Below are 15,101 nucleotides of genomic sequence, written 5' to 3'. Positions count from 1 at the left end.
TAAGGTATTAGCAGAGACATGTCAGCTTTTTTAATAAAAAAAATAGCCATTATATCTATTTAAATAAGGCTTCTTGTTACAGATTGTTCCAGTTACTGAAGGAAACCAAGGCCTGATGAAAGAAAAAACCATCATCCCCCACAATCCTTACCCTTCCAGCCCCAAGAACACACCTCCAGGAAGTCATCCAATGTGCAAAGTGACAAACACTGGGGGAAGCTCCTGAAATGATATGCCCTGTCTAGATTCTCTTGCGTTATCGTCAAAATCTCAAAAACAAAACCAAAACCTTAAAACAAAGTTCTAAAATACACAAAAAACCCTTCATCTCAATATTCTTTCCAAAACAAATATATACAACACATTATTATGCAATATGCAAAAGCTCRGTGTTGCTGTTGGCAACGTCTATGCCCTCCCCACCCCTATTCACAGGTGTACCTCTATTGAAACACAATTACATCACTAAGCCTGTTAGTTTGAAAAGGGAATTTAATTCACTTAGAACTTGTAAATTTTGGTGTAGGGGCTCCACTCATTTGACTCTGGATTGTAGACCTCGAGCGTGTTCAGGAACTCATTGCCATCGAAGCCCCCCACTGCATAGATGGTGTTGGCCACGGTGACGATGCCGGCGTTGCTCCTGGGCGTGGTCATGCTGCCCATCATCTTCCACTCGTTCCTGGCGGGGTCATACATCTCCACGCAGTTTACTGCATGCGTGCCGTCAAAGCCCCCGCCCACAAACAGCTTTCCTGGGGGAGGAGAGAAGCCACGGTCACTGCTCAGCACCAACCAGCCCTGTGGACCCACCAGGAAGCTGGACAGAGTCCAAAGGGACCCCAGGTGCTGGCACAGACTTCGGCCTGGTCAAGGTTTGCACATACAGGAATGACCTGCTTTGGGTCTCCTCCCAGCTGATTGGAACTGGAGTCAGAGCAAGGGCAAAGTGCAAAGTCCAAATTCAAACTGCATCAGCTCTAGAAGCTGCACAGTGACACTTTGAAAAGAAAGAGGTGGGGGTGAACGCCCCGCAACTGAGAGGCTTTTAACTAAAACTGAGGTTTAGCCTGAAAGRAGCCCAGCTTTGTACTCTCCTCCCATTAGAGCAAACAGAAGGTTGAGGAAGCCCCCTGGGCAAGCAGCAGCAGCAGCATTCCAGCCCTACCCTCACGGACAGCCACACCAGCACCGCGCCGTGCCACGTTCATGGGCGCCATCAGGGTCCATGTGTTGTTCTCAGGGTTGTAGCGCTCCACGCTGTTGAGGCAGTTCCACGACTCAGCCCCGCCGATGATGTACAGGTACCCGCCCACCTCACACATGGCAGACTGGTGCCTCCCTGCAACCAGAGCCAGCACAGTCAGCCACCAAGAGCAGGGACTCAGGAGGCTTTGGTTTGGTGTGGGTTTTGGGTCGGAGCAGTTCTGCAATCGCCCTTTTCTCCCCCTCCCTCCCCAGCTCCACAACAAACTTACGGATGTTCAGGGGAGCACAGCTTGTCCAAGCCTTTGTCACGGGATCAAACACATCACAGTTCTTCAGTCCCTTCTGGCCATAGGGATCAGAGCCACCCGCGATGTAGAGCTTTCCATTCAGGGCACACACTCCTGTTGATGCAGGAAAGGACGGTGAACCAAGGAAGGGCTGGATTTCCACTCTGCAGTGCAGGTGCTGCAGAGGCCTCACCTGCATTGCAGCGGTTGGTCCGCAGCTCCGGCACAGGGGTCCAGTCATCGATCTCAGGATCATACATCTCTCCACAGCTCAAGTCATCCGAGTGCCCGTTGGAGCCACCCACCACGTACAGCTGTCCCTGAGAGGAACAGACACACCAACACCCTTCACATCTCTGCAGGCTGCGTTCAGAGCGTGAGCACTCGGAYAAACATGGAACTACAAATGAACAGCCCCTAGAGCCCTTCTATGCTCAGCCCACAGGCCCGCTCCCCACCCACACACCATCAGCACCGCCATCTGGAACCGGGCCCTCGGCGTCCTCATGGGCGCGATGAACGTCCATGTGTCCTTCTCGGGGTCRTAGCACTCCACGGTGCGCAGGCACTCCTCCCTGTTGTAGCCACCTGTGGGTGAGAGGCAGCCGAGCCCACCGTCAGCCCCAGCTCAGCCCCCGGCCCGGCGCCCCCCGCCAGCCTTGTGCCTCACCCGCAGCGATCAGCTTGCCGTGCAGCTCGGCTGTGCCCAGCCCYGAGCGCGCATACTGCATGGGGCACATGGGCCTCTCGATGAGGTCGCTGGGCTGCAGCTCAAAGCTCAGGCTCTTGAGGAGGCGTGGCGTGCTCGAGGGCGAGCTCTGCGGGCTGTTGCGGCCGTGCAGGAAGATGACGCACAGCACCCCGTCCAGCACAGCCAGGCACAGGTACGTGTTACCTGTGGAGAACGACACCGCCATGGTGAGCGGGGACCGAGCTGCTGCCAAATGGGCTCTGCTGGCTGTGCTGCTCCCCTTGGCAGCAGGGAAACTCCACTGTCCAGCTTACTGGCTCCAAGTGTTAGAGGAAGTGTTAGTTACTGAAAATGGTGCTTTAGATACTAAAAAAGTGCTCAAAGGACATGAAACAGCAACCTAGAGCTGCGCTGGGAGAGTCTCCTCACACACACAGAGCAATTAATTACCAGCTCTGGTAATAAACCATGGACTGCCTATCGCCTTAAGACTTTCTGGGTAAATGATACACACCATGGGATTGGGGTGAGAAGGAACTGAGATGCACACGATCCCGATTCTGCCCAAGTACATCAGAATCGCCCCAGAAATTACTTGATTTGTATCACCAGTAAGAAAAAGCACCTCTACATTCCTCAGAGATGTGAAGGGAATCCCCAGGGAGCAGGAGGTGGTAGGAACCCAAGACCAGGCACATCTGTTAGCCAAATCCTGCCCCCRTTACTCACTCGACGTCTTCTCTGAAGCAATGATTTTCCACTCGTGTTTAGGACTCTGAACAGTAGCATTTGGAGAAAAACTTCCAGAGGAGCTGCTAATGATCTGCTTGTGATCATTCTCACGTGGTGGCCTCTTCTGCAAAATCAAAAGGCAGCTACAGAAACCTAACCAGAGACTACCGCTCCTTCCACCTCTGCCTCCAAGATATTAGGTAGCTCCTCCAGAGCACACTCGCCTACCACCGCTGCAGAGCAGCATTTATAGCATAGCTACATCCTCAGCAGAACRTCTGGCCTGCCCAGCAACAGTGGCCACAAACCACCCTACACTTTCCTCCTGGAACTCACTTCCTGCAGTGACTGCAGCTTTCTATTGCTGGTGCTGTACTGAGAACTCCCAGTGTGCATTCCTAGCAGGATTCACAACTGTAAGGAAAGAGCTACATGCAGCTGGAGACAACTGAGCTACTACCTAGGAACTTCACTCCCAAGCTCTGCTTCTGGAACTTGAGTTAATTATATAATGCTATTTGTAAGTGAATTAACTATTCTCCTCATTCCCTGAAGACAAATTAATTTCGCCTCAGTTCCTCTCTGTGCTCCGATTAGCTTTCTTGGATTTTACTCCCCTGGATATTTCCCACTAACAGGAGATTTCTGCTTTCTTTTCATCTCCAATTAAATTTATATGGATCTTACATTATTTTGCTCAGTTAGAAAAAGCCACCAAATTTCCAGTTTCAGCACTGTTGCCTGGGCTGTTCAGGCCTTTCCTGAAGCCTAGGAACTTAACGTGCTGTCTGTTCTATTCAGCAGCAGAGTTTATGACCACAGTCCCAAGTTTGTGATGCTTGCACTGTTCCCTGGAGCCTGATCTCCATGGAAACTGTCACAAGACTTCTGAAACACATCACCTAACTCAGATAACCTCACACAGAGGAGCTGCATTGCTTAGCTCAGCTCACTGTGACAATCAGGGCATTTGCGAGGAGCATTTTTCTTACTTCTGAACCCTCTTTCCATGCCTGCAGCAGCTTCCAGTCAGACACCTGCTCGTGGTGCAGCCTGCCACTACAGCTACTGCTGCCTTCTCTGCCAGCAGGACACAGGACTTCAGGTGTGCTGTAAACTGCTCCAGTCTACCTGGGGTTACCTGAGACTGTCTGCAATTTGTACCTGCACAAACTGAATGTGGTCATCATCACTGCCATACACCTCAGCCTGTCCATCTAGCAGATTTCCATCAAGCAGCTTGTGATCAGCTGAGTAGTACAGCGTTTGCACCTGCAAAAACAACAACAGAACACCCATGTGGCTGCTGTCTCCAYGCTCCTCAGCTACAGGCACATTACCCCAGGCACCAACCACACTGCTCAGCAGCTCATCTCRAGCTCGCACAGTGACAAAACTAAAAGGAAGCAGATGTCATGGTGGCCATCTTCAAATRGATTGAAGGTTCCTTACTTTCTCAGCTTGAGAGAAATCTTCRTTTTCCACAGGCTTCTGCTGTTTTTCCAGCACAGAAACATTAGACAAGCAAAAGGCACATTAATTTGCAGAGTTACACAAATTCACAGTCTCATGCAAGCATTTTCCTCAACCCGGCACACAAGTTTTCTGCTTTGAAAAATACACAAATTTATCTCCATCAAAAAAGGCCAAGAGAAGCCAACAGTGGACTCTAAAAGAAAGGTATGGGAATGAGGGAAGACAACACAAATTTAAGTTCTGGAAGAAACTGTTGTCCACCACTGAAATCAGATGCGGCTGTTTCAATGAAATGCATCTTAATTTCAACACAATCAAAGCTTTTAAAATGAGCTTCTCCAAGAGGAAATACACACTTGAGAACATGTACTTTTGTACTAGCATCAACATGTACTTTTGCCTAGACAAGTGTTTCCGGGGATCTTTGGTGCTCGTAGTAACAGACTTATTGGAAAATTTCAATGTTTCATGAGATTTGGTAAAGTCCATTTGCTGAAGCTGAATTAAAAATTTTGTCTCCCCACTAATTTTGTCATTAAACACTGCCCAGGCTACATCTACCATTAGTATTCATGAGTAAAGCCATTTAACAACACACAAGTTTCATAATAATGTATCCTGTAAAGGAGTAAGTAAACACCATTAAATCATCATGATCGCTCTCTGCCCACAGCGGATTTTCTTAGGAGCACTGGGGCAGGACTGCTGCTTCTGTACGTGTCAATACCCTTGAGGCTCTTCTTGGTTCTTCAGCCTTGGTATCCTAGTTTTGTTAATAAACCTATGGGGAGATAAACCAACGGGGAGGAACAACCATTAGAAGCTTTTACCTACGGTGCATTTACAAGCAAAACCTGCAAAGGAAAACATCACCAATCTATGGCAAGTCTCAGTACCACCTCCCCAAACTAAAGCAGACACAGGCCACTCTGAGGCTACTATACAGCAACAGGGAGCAAAAAGGAAAGCGAAGACCAGACTGAACAGTGCATTCAGCTCACCTGAACACCCCCCCAGTTTCTCAGCTTAGGGGTACCTACAGCAAAATTTAAATTCTTTAGGGTCATAGTTAAAAAGTGAAAAAATAAAAAAAAAAAGTAAAAAGTAAAAAGGGATCATCCTTCATACTGGCTTTTTTGTTTTTAATACAAAATAAAAATATGTTTACTCCTATAATCCCATTTTCTTAAAAACTAACCTCCTCCATTAGATCTTCCAGGCTGCCTCCGTTCTCCCAGATGCTGCGCTGTACCCAGTTGATTACCTTTGTGTACAATTTGCCGTTGCTGGGTAGGCCAACATTGTCTTCCAGCATTATTTCAAGCTTGAGGGAGAAGAGAAAAGGATGATTTACTCTCTGGGAATTACCCTGGTATTTGCAGCACCCTGCATTTTACATGGTGAGCACCACTCCCACTTTACCAGAGAGGCACAAAACACCCACAAGGAGCTTTCAGCCTACGGAACTAGGAAGCACATTGGATTGGGTAGCAGTAGGTGCTCTCCACAGTTAAGGCTCCTAGCAGTATGAGTATTACACAGATCCAGAACTGCCACACTGTTGGCAGAAGTCGGTACACCAAGCTTGCCTTYCCCCAAAAGGGAAGGAAATCCTAGCTGCTCCTCAGGCTGCTTTTTGGAAAGCCTGTACCAGAAGAAATTCTACAAACTTAATCTAACCTTTAACCGTGGCAGCTTGAGGAATTCCTCCTGCTCTGCAATCTCTACAAGGTGTTCCTGAATGTAGCTATCGATCTTGCTCAACAAGCGAGAGTCTCCCATGCAGCTGGCAAAGTTCCGGTACGAGATGCAGCTCTGCACGTCCATCTTGGAGAGCAAATAGTCACCACAAACCTAGCAAGAGAACAGCTGAAGCTCAGGCGTGCACCAGCAGACAGCTTTTATACATTCAAATTATCCATCCTAACATAGAGCAGCAGCTGTTTGCTAACTGCAGAGCAGTAACTGTCTGCCACCATCCCCATGCCAGTGCTGTAAAGGGAATGTTGCCTTCCCATCTTAAATGAGAACATTAGGAACATGMACATCTTAAATGAGAAAGTCAGACACATTTGGAAGTTAATGATTCTACACTGACCCCACGCTTTTCTACTGAACACCTGTTCAAAGTTACTTCCCAGCCAGGTGAGCTAATAATCCCAATTCCCTCATAAAGGACATCCCCACCTGCAGCTAAGAGTATTTACAAAGGGAAGGACTACCAAATTTATGCTTAGGAGTGCGTGGATTTTTTTCTGACAAATTTACAGGTCTATTCATGTCCCCAGCACACCCAAGCACAGAACCACTGCCACACACCTGATGGTAAGCAATCAGCCATGGTTCAAAGCTTTTTTTACACAGGTGCACACAGACAGAATGACTTCAGAGAGCCCTCTGGCACAAAGAGCACTCAAATGGAAATAACACATGCAGTTGGAATCCAATAAATACAGTGCTAAGGAACATCTAAGCAGCTTTGTGCTGAGCACTTCATCCACAGAATCATCAGATTTTAGCTAACACCAAAAGGCACAATGCTGTCAGCCTGAGAGGGCAGAATGGACGTTCAGAAGAGCTTAGAACTGTACCTGCTTAACCCTCTCCATCTTCAACTTCTTTGCTGCAGAGTATACATCTTTCACCAGCTCTTTATCAGCTTTTAACCTTTTAAAGAMARAAATTTATCTTTATTATTCTGATTTTTCAAATCGAAGTTTACCCTCTCTCTAATAACTGTGAGAACCACTTACTGAGCAGTATAGGCATAATTCAACAGAACTTCAACAGCTTCTGGGTTGAGATCATTGAATTTCACATGGGAAACGCCATGGCAGTCACTGTCAGTGTTGAAGATTTCGAACAGGTAGGGACTGCAGCATGCCAGCACGGCCCGGTGCGCCAACATCTCGTGTCCACACACCTTGATGGAAACACAAACAAGAAGCAAGCATGCTGGTGAGGATTTCTTGCAAATCCCTTTGTATTTTCACAATCTAGGCTGGGCAGGGCACAGGTACCTGGAGGCGGACATCGCAGAACTGCCCACTCTTCCGTAAGGCGTTGAGTTTGGCAACAGACGACTCAATGAAGTTCTCATCCTCAAACATCAAATATCCGTTGGGAATCATTGTGATGTTGGCCTGACTGCACACACAATGGATAAAGTTACACATCTGGCATTCTGCTTCACTACAAGAGTAYTATCAACACACTGTTTGCAAACAGGCAGGGGGAATTAATGGATTAATGATTTTCAGGGATTGAGGCCACAACTTTTAATGCACCCACATCACTTCTGCAGGCACCAGCTTCAAAACCACAGGCTGAGCCTGTGCCAGCTCTGGGGGAGCATGCTGGGAGCCACCGGATGGCACAGATAACCCTCTCTAAAGATCTTATTTGGTAGATCCCYCCCCAGCTATCATTATTCATCACCACTTTCTGCTCCCTATCACCTTGGTCCAGCTGCGTTTTTTGCAGACACAAAACCAGGTACAGTGACAAATGAGAATGGAGAACTTAAAGTAGCTAGTGAAGTAGAATAGAGAAACATTTTCTATGAGTAATGACTCAGTATTTTAGAGCAGCTGAAAGTYATGAAAAGAACATTATGACCAAGAAAACAGACAGAATTGAATAAMTTCTGAACAACARTCATGTATTTTAAGTMATCTCAAAGCTAGAACAACTTCCTCTGAAGAMCTCAGCCATACACAAACATACCACCTTRGGGAAATCAGTCCAAGACTGGAAAAATAATTTCAGAAAACTTAACTTTTTTTATCTGGAAGCTATTTTATAGATTTTTAATTGATTCTTTTTTAGTTAACCACTTTCCAAATAGGATGCTAATTAAGAATACTAAACTATTACCCTGAAGTAGCCTAATGAATTTGAAATAGTAATTAAAAAATTTTTTTTTAAGCTTGAGGAGCTGCTAACTTACACAGAAGTAGTTACCTTAAAAATCTKAAGAGGAAAGTACATATGCAATTCTATTAATGTTAATAGAAACAATTTGTATTTCCATCACAAGTTTAAGAAAATTCTGAATATCACACTAAGTAAGAAAATCCCAAACCAGGAAAAGTAATTGCAAAAATCAGTAACAAAAATAGCAAGGCTCCCACTAAAAATTCTAGTGTTAATACATCTATTTTAAATTTACTTACTACTGCAAGTATTCAACCCTAAACTGGCACATCCAATTTTTAAAAAAGATTTTAAACTTCCATAATTTCAGCAGGAGTATTAAGTACTGTATACAAGCTTAATGGCACAACTTACCTAGCAAATATATGAATGTAAATTTAAAATAGTCCAATGGTATCACTGTTGTAGATCAGAGCACTTGAGTTTTGGCGTCTCCTGACAGGGMAGATGTTTGTTGAAATGCAAAAGCAGACGTGTGTTTGCAGCTGCAATATGGATTCCAAAACTATCAGGCTTGAAGATGATGTAATAAAGTCCTTATGAGCTATAGACATGAATTTCTTCTGTGATAATCATGCATCATAACCTGCAATAAAGGAGAAGACATCAAGTAAGGACAACAGATACGTGCTGCCACGTATTTAATGTAAAACTTGATTCATATTCCTGACCCAAATAAACAAGTTTTTCTTCACAAACAAATGGTTTTTCACAAAAAGCAAACAGTCTGAAGAATTCCATATTGACACCAATATGTTGTCATGCTTAATAAGAGATCAAACCACATCATCATTATACCCCCAGAGACAAGAAAAGGGCTAAATTAGTGCTTAGAGAAAGAGCCAGAAGAGCTGAATCCCATTTTTAGCCAATCCCTTACCACCTCTGCCCTTCAGCATGTCCTATTACCCTTTTASTGCCTGCACAAGTAGGTAACTCACATGTAACACAACAAAAATAACTACATTTGCTGAAAGAACCCAATCCACAMGCCTCCTACCTTTGGCTTTTCTTGTGCTCATCTACTTATAGCCTTCTTCTACCGAATGCCTAAAATTGTCTGAAGATGGATTAAGGACATGTCTGAAATGACTGGGCATGTCTCCAGTCTCCGTTACTTCCAGAAAGATTTATAAAGTCAGGAACCACTATGGGGATGACAGCTYTCCTTGGTAAAAAGTCTTCTCTGCCACACTGTGAACAGACGCTGGTGGGTTCTGGTCAAGCTCTGCACTGGCAGTGCAGATTGGAGTGGCTTTGATGAGAATCCACATGCTGGTGGGCTCTTTATGCCCGATTTTCCGGGGAGGAGAGCASAGGAGGAGGAGCAGCAGCAGTGCAGAGGGAACAGGCAACAAACACKCCCTCTGGAACTTTCCTCGACCCTGATGCCACCTCAGGGATACATCAATCACTTCAGTTCCAACACTATATTTGTACCTACAGAATAAATGCCACATTGGGAACTGGGTTTCCTAAAAATAGGTGCAGCTCATTTCTCCTTGTCAAAAAGTGCCCTCCCTTACAGGGAAGAGCACCTTGTGACCCTGGTGGGCGGCAGTGCTCAGCACCGGGGTGTCTCTGGCAGGAGCAGTACCTGCCTGGACCCGGGCAGCCTGGCAGCGGCAGCGGGAGGAGCTGATCCCCGGCAGCAGCAGGGGGCATTGTCCTGCCATGTAGCAGCTCCAGGGACACTGCTCCCATCCATCCCAGCGCACAGAATATTCAGCCCGCASAGAGCTGCGTGGGGAGAGTGAACACTGGCTGAGCTTGGCTGCTGGAGCAGGCACAGCCAAACACCCCGGAATGATGGGGTACTGCAGGAGCAGCACCCCASGACACAACTTCCTGCAACACACTGCAATGCCAGTGAGTTTTGCTGGGAAAAGACATCTCACAAAATAAAGGTATATTCGTTTTGTAATCCTACTGCCAAGTTACGAAGCTGACACCAAGCTCTATTCAACAAATATTGTTTAATGAGGCATTTGGCAGGCAACATTTCTCCCACTGGAACAACTGCCATAATCCCAACAATTTTTAAAGCAAGCAAACTTCTCAAAAACAGAATCCCACAGCCTGATGTCCGCATCTTCCCCAAAGATTCACCACAATCAAAACATTTCAAGCTCCAGGACAGCTAGTMAAACAATTCCAACTAAATCCCACAATTAGCCTCACTCAGTTTACATCTCCGGGCATGTTTTGCCACATTCTGCTGTAAGACATCAGTTTTATTTCAAATGCTTTAAGTCTGCCCAAGGTATTTGCCTGGGACCTTGAAGACCTAAGAAGGTCATCCAAAATAGTTCTGGACTGAAATGGAAGATTTGTCTTTTAAAGACCTCCTTTGTGCATGACGCTGACCCCACACAGACGCATTTATGCCCTAATGGTATTGTCCAATCTGAATATCTAGGAATTTGAATATCTTAATTACTGCCACACAGTTTCAATGCTGTTGTGCGAGTCATGGCTGATATTATTACTCAAAACAGCATTAAGTAGCATAAGAAGATTCGCTACTTTTCATATTTTGGTTTGGAGTACTACTGCTAGAACACAAGCCAAASTATCAGCCAAAATTCACTGCAAAGTCAAGAACGCTGCCTTTTCTGCATTAAAGGTTATAAACAGGTACTGCAAACAAACTCCTTTAAATTACTTTTAACAATCTTAATCACTTTGTCATTATCTTCTCCCCCTTGTTTATATTCCCTTTTAGCAGAGGACATCAAGAACTTTGTGGCTTTTTTAATAATTATCCAGGATTTTGAATTTTTTTAAGACATGTGAAATGTTCCCACATCACCGTCAGCCAGGTAAAGCCTGGCGCCTCTGACACCATGACTGTTCAAGCTCCATCCAAATGTACTTCTTTAAACACATTAAAGCTGCACAATTATCATCCCAGAAAGGGAACAATACATTTGATTTGCAAAAACTCCTACTCAAGAGCAGCTATTCCCTGCGCTTACTTTTAAAATGATGCAAAGAAATAAGAATAATCTGTAAACTCTGGATTTTTGTTGAGGTTTCAACAGTAAGGACTGGTACTGGTGTTGGGGCTGGAGAACCCCTTGGATCAAGAGCTGATCACGCTGGGCTCGGACAGGCCTGAAGCCATGGAACATTCACGTGGTGCGTTCCGGCTGTTCCAGGCACGGAAATGCCAAGACTCAAATGTCTGCCCAGTTACTCCATTTAAATACAACCTTGTTGCAATGTTGTGTTTCCTGAACACCTCACGTTGTGCACAGACTGAAATTCTCYTCTGTTATGTACGTGTACCACTGGACCACGAGAGTCACAGCTCATAATGCACTCAGAGCTGGCTGCACATCCTSACTTCCAGAAAAAAGATTCCTCCTTTTAAACTCCTTTATTTCACTGCACGTCCATGTAAAGGCACRTTTAAGACTCACCTAAATAACAATGCCACTGAGACACAATAATCCTCAGTGCTGCCCTAGGCCTCTCCCCTGCAGAGTCTCTTGCAGGAGATGTGCTCTCAGGTGACCACCAAGACAACAAGCMCCAGAGGCAAAAGTCACCTTGCCCATGACYTAACAACACAGGGAGAATCTATTGYATCTCTCACCTTTAATASAGCCGATTAATACAGCCCATTTGCTCTGTGCCAATTTTGCATAAACKTTTTAGTTAAACTAGGGTATTAGTTCTTCAATTCACAAGTAAAGCACGACTTTGGAGGAGCTACTTGTAAATCTTTTGAAGTCAATACTTGCTGATATAATGACAGACACTTGATTGACACTCATGAAACAAAAATGGAATTTAACAACCAGCCAGTGCTTTCTGGCTTGTGATAGACAGCCCAGCTCAGAAGAAATGTAGGTCACACACTATGACTGCTCGCAGTCAGAAGATAAAACCTAACGTCCTCAAAWTATTTCTTTCATGCATTAGCACTTATTTATGGTAAAAATACATCCTCTTTTCATGTCTAAGTCTGCATTTGGACAAAACACCACAGACTGAGAAATTTATTGATGTACTTTACACCACTAGATCGGCTCAATCTCTTTAGACCACTGATCTAAAGAAAGACTCAGAATTCACAACAATTCTGTTTTGCTTATTCACTTTTCAGTTGCTTTCCACTAAAGATTTAGTCTCACTGGTAACTATGACTTGCAGACAAAATTGGTCTRTTTCACTGCACCTCAACCTCAGTTGTGCTCCCATCCCAACAAGTGAGGAGAGAGGGAGGGAAGAGGAAGTATTTGCTTATCACTGGTTAGGAACTCAAAGGGAAGGACAGAGTACTGTGGACATTTTCCAAAATCTCCTACATGCAGCCCCAGAGGATGCAGTACTTGGACCGTCCTCTATGGAGAGCAAGCCTGGGGAGCTCTTCCAAACACATTTATGCATGCAGACTTTAAAAATTTATAAGCAGCAGGCTTCATGTTTGAATGTTGCTGCTGTTCCAGCGACAACCCTCAGCTCTAACACCCAGCTGCCCATTTAGCACTGGCCTCCCACGCTTCTGAGTCCCAGCACTGGTCATCAGTTCCAACTCCACACTGCTCCTGCCTCTGCTCTCCTTTACCACGCTGTACTTTTGCTGTTGTTGTCACAGTCTCTATCTACATCTTTTTCAACTTTCTGCCTCACATCCACTCTACTAAAACCTGAGTTCTTTCCTCCCCTTTCCCCAGCCCTTGGGTTTATTATTTCTATCAACACACACTTCCCACAGTTCTCCAAACATCTGCCACACAACCTAATTAGTAATTTTTGTTTGCGTGTCCTCCTTGTCTTCCACCCCCATTCTGGGCAGTTTTTGCTTTTCTTACTACCTCCTGCTCCTTAAGAACTCAAGCTGAGGAAAACAAAATTAAACCTAATTACCAAAGCAGCTAACACAGAGCTTCCTAACTGGAAAGTATTCCCTGACTGTTGCATCCTGTGMTCCAAGGGTAAGGCTTGTGGCTACAAAATCCGCGTTCTAAAATTAAACCAATCTCACATCAAAGCACCACATCCTGCTTGCTTTCTTATTTTCTAGCTCGCTGACAGAAGAGAATAAATGTGGTGTCTACACACCCATCACTGGAAACAACAAAAAAAGTCCTCCCTTCACAAACCACACAAATAAGGAGTGACATGAGACTATATTTCCATTAGTCTATCACCACTCCTCTCCTTAGGAAATAACTCGGATGCTTCGCCTCTCATTGCCAAACTTTTTCTACCCTGCATGAAATTATAATCAATTCAGGTTTCACTGTCTGTGGGAATGCTGGGTGAAGGAACACAAGTGCAAATGCAAAGACATTTTCTACCTTGAAGCATCTCCGAAAAATTCTAAAAAGCTCTAGAAATCGGTGTGCGCAGGCAGAAAATACTGTACACCTCCCCAGCCACTCCCAAAAAATAACTAAAAAAAAAAMCAGAACCAAAACCAAACCGCTCTGGACATTGACCCTCATTCAGYTTTCCCCAGAAGCACTAATGTGGGCTGACAGCCACTATTTTTGCTGTATTAACTCCCACTTCCTAATASTGGTACAGATGACAGGGAGGGTCATGACATTGGCAACCGGCTGTCAGCATGCGTTGCTCACCCCGGAGTGGCTATTTCCTCCCCAAGTGCGGTATTCCCGCCGTTCTCCCTTTTCCCCCCGCCACTCACGGTAAAGGTTTAAGAAGGTGCCGCTCCGCGGCTGCAGCGTGGCATTTGGAGAGGCAGCGCCTGACCTTGGCAGCGCCCCCGAAGGCGTGGGGAGCACGGGTATCCCCGGCCGGAGGATCCACCGCACCACCGGCCGCGGGGCCCGCCCGTTCTCCCGGCACGGAGGAGCGGCCTCACGCCCTTCAGGCCATGCGGGCAACTCCGCGGCCCAAGAAAACGGGCCCCGAGCAAGCAACAAAGTGCCGAGGAGACGCAGGGGCGCCGGTGGCCCAAGCGCGGAGCGCCCSCCTGGGCCGCCGCCTCCACCGATCCCCAGCGTCGAACAAAGCGCGGCCGCACGGCCCCGGCCCGGACCGCGCCCGCCGTACCTGCTGCCTCTGAGGGCGGACGGCGCTGAACATACTGGGAGCCTCCAGACTGCAGGAGAAGAAGACTCACGGGCACAGCCCCGACTGGCCGGGAAGGGGCAGCGGAGGAACGAAGAGAGCGGAAAGAGCGGAGGGTGCGGCGCTACCGATGGAAGGCGGCTGGAGTGGAGCGGGGAAGCGCGGCCACGGAGCTGCGGGAACACGCACGGCGCTGCGCCCCAGACCCTCCGCCTCCGCGGGGCGGGAGGAGAGCGGAGAGGGGAGGAGAGAGGGGAGGGGAGGGAAGGAGGCGGTGCTGGGGCGGCCACGATCAGCCCCGGTCGGCCGCGAAATGAGTCCGGCCGCCCCGCCCTCCGCGCTCCAGGGCGCTGCAGCCGCGGCCCCTCCGCCTCAGGGCCGGCGGGAAGGCGCGGAGGGGCGCCTGCTGTGCCCGTTTCTRTCGGTACCGGCTGCCGCCCCGAGCGGTGCTCGCAGCGCTCAGCCACGAGCACAACTGGTTCAGTAACCTTTGTTTTTCAAACTTGCGCTGCCTGCTCTCCTCAGCCATGAGACCCCCTCTTTCCTAAGATTCCCTCAGCCGTGACTCCCTCTCAGCCATGTCAGCTGCAGCTCTCCCTCGGTCAGTACTGCTCCTCAGCCACGACTCTCCCTCACCCGCGTCACCTCCTCGGCCATGACTGTCCCTCAGCCACAGTTTCCCCTCAACCACAACACTCCCTCTCAGCCATGGCTCCCCTGCA

General features: G+C 47.1%; 1 protein-coding gene across 1 annotated transcript; it reads right to left on the bottom strand.

Moving 5' to 3' along the window:
- On the bottom strand, positions 1 to 14,627 carry IVNS1ABP (influenza virus NS1A binding protein). Its single transcript, XM_057380555.1, has 15 exons — positions 14,362 to 14,627; positions 8,686 to 8,917; positions 7,416 to 7,542; positions 7,149 to 7,318; positions 6,987 to 7,062; positions 6,076 to 6,249; positions 5,594 to 5,719; positions 4,084 to 4,191; positions 2,917 to 3,043; positions 2,167 to 2,391; positions 1,963 to 2,084; positions 1,690 to 1,816; positions 1,479 to 1,610; positions 1,169 to 1,342; positions 1 to 755 (listed from the first exon to the last, which is right to left on the bottom strand). Exons 3-15 carry the CDS (start codon positions 7,524 to 7,526, stop codon positions 502 to 504), a joined length of 1,926 nt encoding a protein of 641 aa, XP_057236538.1. The 5' UTR covers positions 7,527 to 7,542; positions 8,686 to 8,917; positions 14,362 to 14,627; the 3' UTR covers positions 1 to 501.
- Positions 14,628 to 15,101: the final 474 nt, after the last annotated feature.

The sequence above is a fragment of the Malurus melanocephalus genome, unplaced genomic scaffold (assembly GCF_030028575.1).
Source record: "Malurus melanocephalus ecotype Western Australia unplaced genomic scaffold, MMel_1.1 scaffold_459, whole genome shotgun sequence".
NCBI classification, from domain to species: Eukaryota; Metazoa; Chordata; class Aves; order Passeriformes; family Maluridae; genus Malurus; species Malurus melanocephalus.
This window is presented reverse-complemented; position numbering and strand designations above follow the sequence as displayed.